Source organism: Artemia sp. Qi Xiang Cuo, chromosome 5 (genome assembly GCF_049724085.1).
Source record: "Artemia sp. Qi Xiang Cuo chromosome 5, ASM4972408v1, whole genome shotgun sequence".
In the NCBI taxonomy this organism is placed as follows: Eukaryota; Metazoa; Arthropoda; class Branchiopoda; order Anostraca; family Artemiidae; genus Artemia; species Artemia sp. Qi Xiang Cuo.
The window spans coordinates 62,857,766-62,872,491 of record NC_142798.1 but is presented as its reverse complement, the minus strand read 5'-3'; the positions used below and the strand labels follow the sequence as shown (position 1 = coordinate 62,872,491).

Genomic DNA, 14,726 nt, shown 5'->3' with positions numbered 1-14,726 from the left:
TATGATGATAATTAAAAATTGTTTTCTTTCAGTTTTTGCCAAAAACTTTTGCATTTTTCTGTTAACCAAATGGAAAAGGAGGAAAAATCCGTCGTCAAAATAATACCAAGAGAGCGTACATACATACATAGAGTTCGATGGGACTTTAGGTTTTAATTGACAATAGCTCAATTAATGTCGACTTAGTGTTTTACCCTTGGCAGCAGGGTTGAATGAAATTTTGCACGCTCCTGTTACCGCATAGATTAATCCCACTTGTTTATGGAATAGCAACACGGGTTTTGACAAATAGAGAAAATGCATTCTAGTCTAATTAGAATAAAGATATACTATTTTCAAATGTATTCCCTGATTAAGAGAGTTTTACGATGTAAAAAAACAAACTATTTCCTCGACTGGACCGTAAGGGGGAGGGAGGGGGCAATTCTTTGTGCAGACTAATTTTTTCTTCTGTAAAAAAGGGGGGTTTCCAGGGGTGAGGTTTTCAGGGGAAATTTTACCAGTTTTTTTTTTCCGAAAGCGTGAGTTAACTTTTAAATTAAATTTTAGGTCTATTGTCTTAGGGATTTGCTCCTCAAATTTTTAAATTGAAAAATGAGTGTGCTGTTCTATTATTAAAGATAATCTTTCATGCTTTAATCATCAAAAATGAGGCATTTTTTAGTTTTGACAGAGTAGAAGGATTTTGTACGGGAATTAATTGTACATGAGGAGGAGGGTTTCCAATTTTTTTTTTCCGGAAACGTGAGCTAACTTTTAAATTAAATTTTAGGTCTTTTGTCTTAGGGATTTGCTCCTCAAATTTTTAAATTGAAAAATTAGTTTGCTTTTATATTATAAATTTTATAAATAAATTAATATATATAAAAAAATGTGTAATTTTTCATTTTTTACAGAGTATAAGGATTTTTTACGGGAATTAATTTTACATGAGGAAGAGGGTTAACAAATTTTTTTTCCGGAAACGTGAGCTAACTTTTAAAATAAATTTTATGTATTTTGTCTTAGGGATGTGCTCATCAAATTTTTAAATTGAAAAATGAGTGTGCTGTTCTATTAGTAAAGAGAATCCTTCAAGCTTTTATCATCCAAAATGTGGAATTTTGCAGTTTTGACAGAGTAGAAGGATTTTGTACGGGGATTAATTTTACATGAGGAGGGGGTTTCCAGGGGTGAAATTTTCAGGGGAAACTTTACAGATTTTTTTTCCGGAAACGTGAGCTAACTTTTAAATTAAATTTTAGGTCTTTTGTCTTAGGGATTTGCTCCTCAAATTTTTAAATTGAAAAATGAGTGTGCTGTTCTATTAGTAAAGAGAATCTTTCAAGCTTTTATCATCAAAAATGTGGAATTTTGCAGTTTTGACAGAGTAGAAGGATTTTGTACGGGGATTAATTATACAAGAGGAGGGGGTTTCCAGGGTGAAATTTACAGGGGGAAACTTGACAGATTTTTTTTTTCCGGACACGTGATTTATATTTTACATTAATTATGAGTACTTTTTTCAGAGGGATGTTCCCATCATATTTTTAAATTGAAAAATGAGTATTCTGTTCTATTAGTTAAGAGAATCATTCATAATTTTATCATCAAAATGTAGAATTTTGAAGTTTTGACAGAGTAGAAGGATTGTGTACGTGGATTAATTTTACATGAGGAAGAGGGTTTCCAGGGTGAAATTTTCAGGGGAAATTTTACCCAAATATTTCTAAAGCACTACAAATAACATAATCAACTTGAGAGGGCAATTTATCTCTAGAAGAGGGGTTATTATTTCCTTACTAAATTTTTCTTCCTTTTTAAGGAGGAGGAGGAAGATTCATACAATATCAGACTTTTTATTTTTACATATCTAAATCAGATCAGAAAAATAGAATAGCATTTTAAGATTTCATAAACAATCATACGTTCACTAATTTCTTTTCTTCTGTAGCAGGGAGTCATTATTTTATACTAAATTGTTTCTTCTTTTCTAGGAAATCCCCGATTTGACAGACCCAATGAAAAGGGCAAGGAATGATAATGCCACATCACTAAAATGGTCGACGATGCATAACCCATCCATACCTCATCACCCCCCTTCCAAGCCGTTAATGCCAACGCAATCTGCCACTCATCATGAGATGCCTGACCCTTTGGGTGATCATATTGAGTTAGAAATATCATTTTTTTGTGACTGTTCAATTTGTAAAGGACATTATCATGATTTTGAGCATTCTAATGATTCTACTACAGCATGCTTAGACAGTGTGGACATAGGGATAGATGAGAAGAATCTGGAGGAAATGAGGAGAAGAATCATACATGATATGGAGATAAATTTTTACAAATTGCAAGTAAGATCGCATAAAAAAAGATTAAATGTGAAAGAAAAAGGAGAAGAAGATCGAAATAAGAGACATGGTAAAGAGGGCTATCTTTACAGAGATATCTCAACATACACTTTAAAAGACTGTGATGAAAACTCAAAGAAAAATGCGCTTAGTTCTAGATATAACAGTGAATATTATGATAAAGATGATCTAAGAGACGAGAAAAAGTGGTTATTTAAGAGACAACATAAGAGGTTATTTAATAGAATTGATATGCCAGTGATCTATCAAATGACATTGAGACTAAGAAGGAGATCCCTTAATATCACCAAGGAAATTAAAGACATTGTGTTATAGATTTCAGAAATAAAGTTTCATATATTTATTATTATTATTTTCTTAGGCTTAAGGTTCGATGTTTTAGAATTTTAAGAGTCTATTTTCCCTATTTTAATATATTTATTCAGATGACTACTGACTCAATACGGGATACAACCTGATAACCAAATTCAATATTTGTTATCTACCAGAAACTTCATGGAAAATGAACAGCTCAACATTAACTATTTTACCGCTTGATCATTTTCAGACTGAAAAGATCAAAAGATATAAAAACTTTTCTATCTTCTACGGAAAAATTTAGAATAGAACTTTAAATTTCTTTATGTGTTGATGAACTTAAAAACTGATGTGGAAGATTTTTATTTTTCTCTGGAGAAATTAGAATTGAAATGTAAGCTCTTTAATAAAATTCGGAATTGAGTTAACTTTTCATGATCACAGAATAACTTTTTCTATCTTCTACGAAAAATTTTGATCACTACTTTAAATTTTTCCATCTCTTTGAGAAAATCTGAACTGAAATGAAGAATTTTTAGTTTCTCTGTGAAAAAAATAGAATTGATCTGTAAGTTATTTATTTTTTCATTGAGAAAATTCAGACGAGAACTTTAACTTTTCTTCACCTCGTTGAGAAAATTAGAAATTAAATGAAGCTTTTTATCTTCCTGGAAAATATTCATATTCATAGTATAACTTTTCTTATCTTCTACACTAAAATTTAGAACATTACTTTAAATTTGTTTATGTCTTTCGGAAAAATTATAGAATTAAAGTGGAGCTCCTTATCTTCATAGTGAAATATTCATGATCAATGTGTAACTTTTTATATCTTCTACAAAAAATTTGGATGAAAGCTTTAAATTTATGTCTTTGGGGAAAAATCTGAATTGAAGTGGAACCTTTTATATTATTTGGAAAAATATAATTGATCAATAACTAATTTCTTTTTTTATTGAGAAAACTCAGAAGAGAAGTTAAACTTTTATTCACTTCCTTGAGAAAATTTAAAATTGAAGTAAAACTTTGTCTTTCGGGAAAATATTCACACTTGAGTTTTTTATCTTCATTGAAAATATTCACAATCAAAGTACAACTTTTTCTTGCAAAATACAAAATACTTGTTACAAAACCAAAAGATTTCTAACAACATTAAAAATAGTTCTTACAGAATATAAAAGTTCAAACAAAATCCAAAGCAGTTCTTACAAAACAGAAATAATTCTTAAAGAATCCAAAAAGTTCTAACAAATAATAGTTCTTTCAAAATAAAAATTATTCTTAATAAATACAAAAATACTTTACACAAATCCACATTAGTTCTAACAGAATAAAAAATACTTGGTGCAAAATACCAAATACTTGCTTCAAGACACTAAATTTCTAACAACATCCCAAATAGTTTTTATAGCATAAAAAAATTCAAACTTATTCCAAAAATAATTCTTACAAAGCAGAAACAATTCTTGAAAAATACAAAAAGTTGTAAGAAAATCGAAAATAGTTCTTAAACAACAAAAACTATTCTTAAAAATAGAAAAAATCCTTTACACAAATCCAAAATAGTTTTAACAGAATTAAAAATAGCTTCTGCAAAATATGAAATACTTGTCACAAAGCACGAAAATTCTAACAACACAGAAAGTACTTATTACAGAATACGATAAGTTCAAACAAATCCCAAAAATAGTTCTTAAAAAACAAAAATCATTCTTACGAAATACAAAAATATTTTAGACAAATCTAAAATAGTACTAACAGAATAAAAAATAGTTGTTGCAAAACTTGAAATACTTGTTACAAAACAAAAATATTTCTTAAAACATCAAAAATAGTTCTTACAGAATATAAAAAGTTCAAGCGAAATAAAAATTGTTCTTACGAAACATAAATAAATCTTAAAAAATGTAAAAAGTTCTAAGAAATCCAAAATAGTTCTTACAAAACAAAAATTATTCGTAGTAAATACAAAAATACTTTACACAAATCCACATTAGTTCTAACAGAATAAAAAAATACTTGGTGCAAAATACCAAATACTTGCTTCAAGACACTAAATTTCTAACATCATCCCAAATAGTTATTATAGCATACAAAAAATTCAAACATATTCCAAAAATAATTCTTACAAAGCAGAAACAATTCTTGCAAAATACAAAAAGTTGTAAGAAAATCAAAAATAGTTCTTAAACAACAAAAACTATTCTTAAAAATAGAAAAATCCTTTACACAAATCCAAAATAGTTCTAACAGAGTTAAGAATATCTTCTGCAAAATATGAAATACATGTCACAAAGCACTGAAATTCTAACAACAACTAAAGTAGTTCTTACAGGATACAAAAAGTTCAAAACAAATCCGAAAATAGTTATTAAAAAACAAAAATTATTCTTACGAAATACAAAAATATTTTAGACAAATCCAAAATAGTACTAACAGAATAAAAAATAGTTGTTGCAAAATTCGAAATACTTGTTACAAAACAAAAAGATTTGTATGCCTTTCTTGGCACCTTTCCAAACGAGCGGGGATTCCCCACTGGTTCCTACACATTGCAAAAAGTGAGCAGTACGTAAACCCCACGTTTTCAACAAGACTGGTTTTTTAGGGGCCAATCAGGAGAGATATGCAACGTCGACATAGCTTTATTTAATTTTTTAAGGTTAATTTAGACGAGGTTACGTGCGCGCACGTAACCTCGTCTAAATGAACCTTAAAAAAATGAAATAACGCTATGTCGACTTTCCATATCTCACCTGATTGGTCCCTAAAAAACCAGTCTGGTTGAAAACGTGGAGTTTTCGTACTGCTCACTTTTTTGCAATGTGTAGGAACCAGTGGGGAGTCCCCGCTCGTTTGGAAAGGTGCCAAGGAAAGACATACAAATCTTTTTGTTTTGTAACAAGTATTTCGAATTTTGCAACAACTATTTTTTATTCTGTTAGTACTATTTTGGATTTGTCTAAAATATTTTTGTATTTCGTAAGAATAATTTTTGTTTTTTAAGAACTATTTTCTGATTTTTTTTGAACTTTTTGTATCCTGTAAGAACTACTTTCGGTTTTTTTAGAATTTCAGTGCTTTGTGACATGTATTTCATATTTTGCAGAATATATTCTTAACTCTGTTAGAACTATTTTGTATTTGTGTAAAGGATTTTTTCTATTTTTAAGAATAGTTTTTGTTGTTTAAGAAATATTTTTCATTTTCTTACAACTTTTTGTATATTGCAAGAATTGTTTCTGCTTTGTAAGAATTATTTTTGGAATATGTTTGAATTTTTTGTATGCTATAATAACTATTTGGGATGCTGTTAGAAATTTAGTGTCTTGAAGCAAGTATTTGGTATTTTGCACCAAGTATTTTTTTTATTCTGTTAGAACTAATGTGGATTTGTGTAAAGTATTTTTGTATTTACTATGAATAATTTTTGTTTTGTAAGAACTATTTTGGATTTCTTAGAACTTTTTATATTTTTTAAGAATTATTTATGTTTCGTAAGAACAATTTTGATTTTGTTTGAACTTTTTATATTCTGTAAAAAATATTTTTGATGTTTTAAGAAAAATTTTTTTTTTTTAACAAGTATTTCAAGTTTTGCAACAACTATTTTTTATTCTGTTAGTACTATTTTGGATTTGTCTAAAATATTTTTGTATTTCGTAAGAATGATTTTGTTTTTTAAGAACTATTTTTGGAATTTGTTTGAAATTCTCGTATTATGTAAGTAGTACTTTCGGTGTTGTTAGAATTTTCGTGCTTTGTGACAAGTATTTCATATTTTGCAGAAGCTATTTTTAATTCTGTTAAAACTATTTTGGATTTGTGTAAAGGATTTTTTCTATTTTTAAGAATAGTTTTTGTTGTTTAAGAACTATTTTTGATTTTCTTACAACTTTTTGTATTTTGCAAGAATTGTTTCTGCTTTGTAAGAATTATTTTTGGAATATGTTTGAATTTTTTTGTATGCTATAAAAACTATTTGGGATGTTGTTAGAAATTTAGTGTCTTGAAGCAAGTATTTGGTATTTTGCACCAAGTATTTTTTATTCTGTTAGAACTAATGTGGATTTGTGTAAAGTATTTTTGTATTTATTACGAATAATTTTTGTTTTGTAAGAACTATTTTGGATTTCTTAAAAATGTTTGTATTTTTTAAGAATTATTTCTGTTTTGTAAGAACTGCTTTGGATTTTTTTTGAACTTTTATATTCTGTAAGAACTATTTTTAATATTGTTAGAAATCTTTTGGTTTTGTAACAAGTATTTTGTATTTTGCAAGAAAAAGTTATACTTTGATTGTGAATATTTTAAATTAATATAAAAAACTCCAGTGTGAATATTTTCCCGAAAGACAAAGTTGTACTTCAATTTTAAATTTTCTCAATTAAGTGAAGAGAAGTTTAACTTCTCTTCTGATTTTTCTCAATAAAAAAAAGAAATTAGTTATTGATCAATTATATTCTTCCAAATAATATAAAAAGGTTCCACTTCAATTAAGATTTTACCCCAAATTCATAAATTTAAAGCGTTAATACAAATTTTTTTGTAGAACATATAAAAAGTTACACATTGATCATTAATATTTAACCAAGACGATCCCTAGATCCACTATAATTATGTAATTTTTCCGAAAGACATAAACAAATTTTAAGTAATGTTCTAAATTTTAGTGTAGAAGATACGAAAAGTTATACTATGAATGTGAATATTTTCCAGGAAGATAAAAAGCTTCATTTAATTTCTAATTTTCTCAACGAGGTGAAGAAAAGTTCAAGTTCTCTTCTGAATTTTCTCAATGAAAAAAGAAATAACTTACAGATCAAGTATATATTGTCCCAGATAAACTAAAAATTTTTCACGTAATTTCAGATTTTCTCAAAGAGATGGACATATTTAAAGTATTGATCCAAATTTTTAGTAGAAGATAGAAAAAGTTATTCTGTGATCATGACCAGTTAACTCAATTACGAATTTTATTAAAGAGCTTACATTTCAATTCTAATTTCTCCAGAGAAAAATAAAAATCTTCCACATCAGTTTTTAAGTTCATCAACACATAAATAAATTTAAAGTTATATTCTAAATTTTTCAGTATAATATATAAAAATTTTTTATATCTATTTATATTGTCAGTATTAAAGTGATCAATCGATAGAAATTTTTTTGTTGATATGTTCATTTTACATTTAGGGTATTCTAGATAACAAATATTGACTGTGTTTCTCTGAGTGTACCCCGTCGTGAGTCAGTCGTCAGCTGACTCAATATATTAAAATAGTGGCAATAGTCTCTTAAAATTATCAAACCTCGACCCTTAAGCCTAAGAAAATAATAATAATAAATATATGAAACTTTATTTATGAAATCTATAACACAATGTCTTTAATTTCCTTGGTGATATTAGGGATCTCCTTCTTATTCTCAATGTCATTTGATAGATCACTGGCATATCCATTCTATTGAATAACCTCTTATGTTGTCTCTTTAATAACCACTTTTTCTCGTCTCTTTGATCATCTTTATCATAATATTCAATGTTATATCTAGCACTAAGCGCATTTTTCTTTGGGTTTTCATCACAGTCTTTTAAAGTGTATGTTGAGATATCTCTGTAAAGATAGCCCTCTTTACCACGTCTCTTCTTTCGATCTTCTTCTCCCTTTTCTTTCACATTTAATCTTTTTTTATGCGATCTTACTTGCAATTTGTATAAATTTCTCTCCATATCATGTATGATTCTTCTCCTCATTTCCTCCAGATTCTTCTCGTCTATCCCTATGTCCACACTGTCTAAGCATGTTGTAGTAGAATCATTAGAAAGCTCAAAATCATGATAATGTCACCTATAAATTGAACAGTCACAAACAAATGATATTTCTAACTCAATATGATCACCCAAAGGGTCAGGCATCTCATGATGAGTTGCATATTGCGTTGGCATTAACGGCTTGGAAGGGGGGTGATGAGGTATAGATGGGTTATGCATCGTCGACCATTTTAGTGATGTGGCATTATCATTCCTTGCCCTTTTCATTGGGTCTGTCAAATCGGGGATTTCCTAGAAAAGAAGAAACAATTTAGTATAAAATAATGACTCACTGATACAGAAGAAAAGAAATTAGTGAACGTATGATTGTGTATGAAAGCTTAAAATGTTATTCTATTTTTCTGATCTGATTTAGAGATGTAAAAATAAAAAGTCTGTTATTGTATGAATCTTCCTCCTCCTCCTTAAAAAAGAAGAAAAATTTAGTAAGGAAATAATAACCCCTCTTTTAGAGATAAATTGCCCTCTCAAGTTGATTATGTTATTTGTAGTGCTTTAGAAATATTTGGGTAAAATTTCCCCCTGAAAATTTCACCCCTGGAAACCCTCTTCCTCATGTAAAATTAATCCACGTACAAAATCCTTCTACTCTGTCAAAACTGCAAAATTCCACATTTTTGATGATAAAAGCATTAAAGATTCTCTTTACTAATAGAACAGAACACTCATTTTTCAATTAAAAAATTTGAGGAGCAAATCCCTAAGACGAAAGACCTCAAATTTAATTTAAAAGTTAGCTCACGTTTCCTGAAAAAAAAATCGTTCAATTGTCCCCCAGAAAATTTCACCTAAGGCCACCCCCCGACTCCTGTATAATTTATCCCAGGACAAAATAATTCTATTCTGTCAAAACTGCAAAAGTACACATTTTTTATGATAAAATCTTTAAATATTCTATTTACTAATAGAACAGCACACTCATTTTTAAATTTAAAAATTTGAGGAGCAAATCCCTAAGACAAAAGACCTAAAATTTAATTTAAAAGTTAGCTCACGTTTCCGGAAAAAAAATCTGTAAAGTTTACCCCTGAAAATTTCACCCCTGGAAACCCCCTCCTCATGTAAAATTAATCCCCGTACAAAATCCTTCTACTCTGTCAAAACTGCAAAATTCCATATTTTTGATGATAAAAGCTTGAAAGATTCTCTTTACTAATAGAACAGCACACTCATTTTTCAATTTAAAAATTTGAGGAGCAAATCCCTAAGACAAAAGACCTAAAATTTAATTTAAAAGTTAGCTCACGTGTCCGGAAAAAAAATCTGGAAACCCCCTACCTCATGTAAAATTAATCCCCGTACAAAATCCTTCGACTCTCTCAAAACTGCAAAAGTCCACATTTTTTATGATAAGAACTTGAAAGATTCTCTTTACTAATAGAACTGCACACTCATTTTTCAATTTAAAAATTTGAGGTGCAAATCCCTAAGACAAAAGAACTAAAATATATTTTAAAAGTTAGCTCACGTTTCCGGAAAAAAAAAATTGGAAACCCTCCTCCTCATGCAAAATTAATTCCCGTACAAAATCCTTCTACTCTGTCAAAACTACAAAATTAGAAATTATTTTTTATTAAAGCATTAAAGATTCTAATGAATAATAGAACAGCATACTCATTTTTAAATTTAAAATTTGAGGAGCAAATCCCTAAGACAAAGGACCTAAAATTTAATTTAAAATTTAACTCACGCTTCCTTAAAAAAAACTTTTAAAATGTCTATCTGACCTCCACACCCCCTGGAAACCCCCCTTTTTTACAGACGAAAAATTAGTCTTCACCAAGAATTGCCCCCTCCCTCCCCCTTACTTTCCAAGCGACGAAATAGTTTGTTTTTTTACATCGTAAAACTCTCTTAATCAAGGAATACATTTTAAAATAGTATATCTTTCGTCTAATTATACTAGAATGCAATTTCTCTCTTTGTCAAAACCCGTGTTGCTATTCCATAAACAAGTGGGATTAATCTATGCGGTAACAGGAGCGTGCAAAATTTTATCCAACCCTGGTGCCGAGGGTAAAACACTAAGTCGACACTAATTCAGCTATTGTCAATTAAAACCTAAAGTCCCATCGAACTCTATGTATGTATGTACGCTCTCTTGGTATTATTTTGACGACGGATTTTTTCCTCCTTTTCCATTTGGTTAACAGAAAAATGCAAAAGTTTTTGTCAAAAACTGAAAAGAAAACAATTTTTAATTATCATCATAATTAGAATATTTTGGTTAACCGTTAATCTATTAAATATAGAGCAATTTTTTCAACTAAAATTAAGGAGCAACATTCGTAGTTCGAAAATGCTTGTTAATCTAATTTCAGGGCGTGGTGTTTCAGGCGAGTCGTTATTAATGAATTTGGGTGTCACACTTTATCGTAAAAAGCTAGGTATTGAGGAGGGGATCGCTCCTCATATACGAAATGATTTTTGTTCGTATCAGGCTTTAATCTTTCTCTTTACTACCAGTTGAAAAAACTTTTTATTAGATTTCAGATAGTTTTTCAGATAATGCCGTGAAATCCCCCCTCTTCCATGAAAAATACTCCCACGAAAAATACCTCCATGGTAAGTCCCCCCCCCTTTGAAAGTCCCCACCCCCGGAAATTCCCCTTAAAAAATTCTATTTTCACTTAAAATTTCCCCAGGAAAATTTCAGGCGCACAATTAGGCCTGGGATATTCTCCTAAGCCTACTTTCACTTGAGAAAGGTTTGTTTTTTATATTAGTATGTGATTGTTTTTCAAATCATTGGCGAAATCCCCCTCCACTGAAAACTTTTCCTGGAAATCTCCCCTCCCAACAGAAATATTCTCCCATGAAAAATTCCCCCGCGGAGAATTTCTTCTGCAGAAAATACCCCATCTCCCACCGCACAACCCCCCCCGCCGCTGCCACCCCTGCGGACGATTTCCCCCGGACACTTCCGCGGGGAGATCTCCCGGGGTCAAATTGAGTCGCCACAGAGAAAGGTCGACAAATCCTGGAAAGTACAATGAAATAATGATAACAATAGGCAAATTTCATACCTTACATTCTTATCCATCGCAATACCTTTACGCCAATACCTCTTCGCAAAAAATTCGCAAATCTCGTAAACTAAAGAATTAATTACATCACTGTTGTTAGATCCATCATTAATCTCCAATAATTTAAATGCACCCCTCATTTTTTTCATCTACTAATATCCTTGCAAATAAAAACTATTCTCTTTGAATTCAATTCTCTTACTAATATGTAATGTAAAGAAAACTAAAAAGATACAGCTGTTTTTCCGACACGGATGTAACCTAAAAAAAAACTTGTTTATCATGAAATAGAAATTCAGTTAATTGTGCCAGAGAAAACTTGAACCAGAACAGATTATAACCAACCTGTTTGGTAGGGGCACGTACGCAAAGTATATACCTTCAAGCAAATTCCATATGATATTTCAAATTACTATACCTTCTATAGAAATGATACCTCTATGCAAATGACCCTGGTAACCGTACAATTCGTTTAAAACCTACACACATATCCATGCCTCAGGCGTAGGGTTCAAATATATAGATGCCTGGCCCGTGGTAAGGCATATTACGCAATCACTGGCTGGAGTGCATTCTAGCTTACTACTAACCATCAACATAAAAACATAACCATCAAACAACATAACCATCAACATTAAAACATAACCAGCAATAACATAACAACAACATAACATAACAACAGTAACCATCAAACATATGTTAATGTCCCTATGTTAATTTCCCTAGGGATGATTTTGAAAACTCACGCTCTACACTACTCATATTTGGACGTTTTCTTAAATTGTCTGAATTGTATCTCGGACATAGGCCTACATGAGTGAAAAAAAAGAATAGAAGGACAATGTTGCGACGTGTCTTGATTAAAACCTTCTAAAAAACGTCAGCGGACTGAACAGGGATAACTTAAAAACGATTTATGTCGAACTGTCTCAGACCAACTTCAAACTCAACACCTTAGAATTCTGTTTTTTCGCATCCTTTTAATTGTTGTATAAACTATTTTCGGTAGTATTTATTTGATGAATTTTCTATCAGATGTGCTAAAAATTCAAATTATTTCAGCCAAAAAAATTTACCGAAGAAGAAATGAATGATTTAAAGGAGTCATTTGACATTTTTGACAAAGATGAAAACGGTCGAATCTCTACCAGTGAATTGACAGCAGTTATGAAATCTCTGGGAAAAAACCCTACGGATACCGAAATTCTGGACATCATAAAAGAAGTAGACACTGATGGTAGGAAGATTTATGTTATACTTTTTTGAGCTCCCTGTTTTTTTTTCATATTCCTGTTCTTTCTTTTCTTCCTATTTTTCTTTTCGTCATGTTTAAAATAGTATTTACTGTAGTCAAATTTGATAATATCTGGCAAAGCCTGGAGCCAATGGCCACATACTTTCTGGCCCAGACTATTATATCCAATTTTCATGCTAAATAGTGACATGAAAGCGGGCTCTTGTTCAATAGGATTGGAGTCATCATTTATTTCTTTTAAGTCATATATTTCTTGCATTTTCCTTAAGACCAACCACGGGGTATCCACCTAATAAGCTGCAGGCAGGTCAGATCGCTTATGTGGAGGGATGCAGGCCATTATTCTTACGGGGGATGAAAACACGGAATAGGCGCGTCTAGGGTCTAACTCTCGTTGAGGTAGTCCCTTCACTATCTCCTGTGTGTCCAAGGACATTTATTAAAAAAACTTTATTGTTATCTTTAACTTGATCGTTTTTCTGTTTGGAATAAAAGAAGAATGAGTGACATTTTCTTGGATCTAGCAGATCTTTTAGAATTAGCCTACATGTAGATTATGAATTGTTAATATTTATAGAATGGCTAAGCTAGAAGTATTTTTTCAAACACTTTTCAATGGGCATGGCAAAATCTTTTTTTATGGAGGGGGCAGCTGATCAGCCACCTTGACCTTTCGGTTGATTTTGATTTAACGCTAATGAAGATTGTGGCTTCTAAAATTTGGAGCTTCTTATCCATATCGAACGCACACGAAAAAAGTTTGGGGATACTAGCGTTCAAGCTCTTTCACTCTGTTTATTTAATAAACTTATTAACACACTGATTATACTCCATGTACATTGCACATGCCGTAAAAAAGAACCCGTATTAGCAAAACCATGTAGTTGGACCCCTCCCCCGGTCTCTCTCTCTCTCTCACCCTCCAACCTCTTTCTCTCTCTCTCTCTCTCTCTCTCTCTCTTTCTCTCTTTCTCTCTCTCTCTCTCACAGAAATTGGTTTTCTGTGAATAATTCAAATTAAAGATTAAATACAATATTATTACAGAAAAAAAAATCAAAAGTACTGTTAGTGTGCTTTATTAAATAATTTGGGCATAGCATACCTATTTTGATCCAAATATCATTGAAAATACAATAACCATCTCCTGAAGGTATCTGTCTATAAAATTCATGTTTCTTTCTTTCTCTCTTTCCCTGTCCTTCCCCCCCCCCCCTCTCTCTCTCTCTCTCTCTCTCTATCTCTCTCTCTCTCTCTCTCTCTCTCTCTCTCTCTCTCTCTCTCTCTCTCTCTCTCTCTCTCTCTCTCTCTCTCTCTCTCTCTCTATCTCTCTCTCTTAAATTGTCTATGACAAAGCCATTTTTCAAATTGCCCATGAAACGAGAAATCAGCATTATTATAAATTTTATGTAAATATATATACGATTTGAGCAGCAAATCTGGGAATTTTCTTTAATTTAGTTTAAGTAGCCTGATGGTTGAAAAACATCACTTTTTTACGATAAATTGTGTATAGATAAAAAATAAAATGAAGCTACTGTAAGCTTATAGTATAGGATAATGTAGTTTTCAGCCGTAGCGGCTTTTTTCAAGGCACAGAGCCTTGCAGAGAAATATGAGGATGAGTTTGTCTTTTACCGTCTAAATTTTATTATTATTGTTGCTCTTGAATAAATCTATATACTTGTTGATTCATCTATCTAAAAATTGGCCCTCAGTAGCAGGTATTGCCAAACTTGCATTTGTCTTCCCAATAATTAAGGTAATACTCTAATATCAATAAAAGAAAACAGCAAAAGTCAACTTAAAAACTCAATTACATCGTAATGCCGAAAAGGATATGCATATCCCGTGAGATTTTGAATCTATGAGAATGCATGAGAATTTGAATCACTGGGGCTCTGAATTTTAAAAGAAGCTTTAATAGAGTATTCGTTAGCGCATTCTGCAGATACATTAGAGTAAT

General features: G+C 30.8%; 1 protein-coding gene across 2 annotated transcripts in view; it reads left to right on the top strand.

Annotated features, from left to right (window-relative positions):
* Positions 1-14,726, top strand: part of LOC148952359 (uncharacterized) — a 62,283-nt gene that overhangs the window by 40,322 nt on the left and 7,235 nt on the right. For both annotated transcript variants that reach the window (XM_089088948.1, XM_089088946.1), the window contains exon 4: positions 12,570-12,744. In XM_089088948.1, coding sequence (XP_088945074.1) covers positions 12,570-12,744 — 175 coding nt within the window. The remainder of the gene's footprint in view (positions 1-12,569; positions 12,745-14,726) is intronic.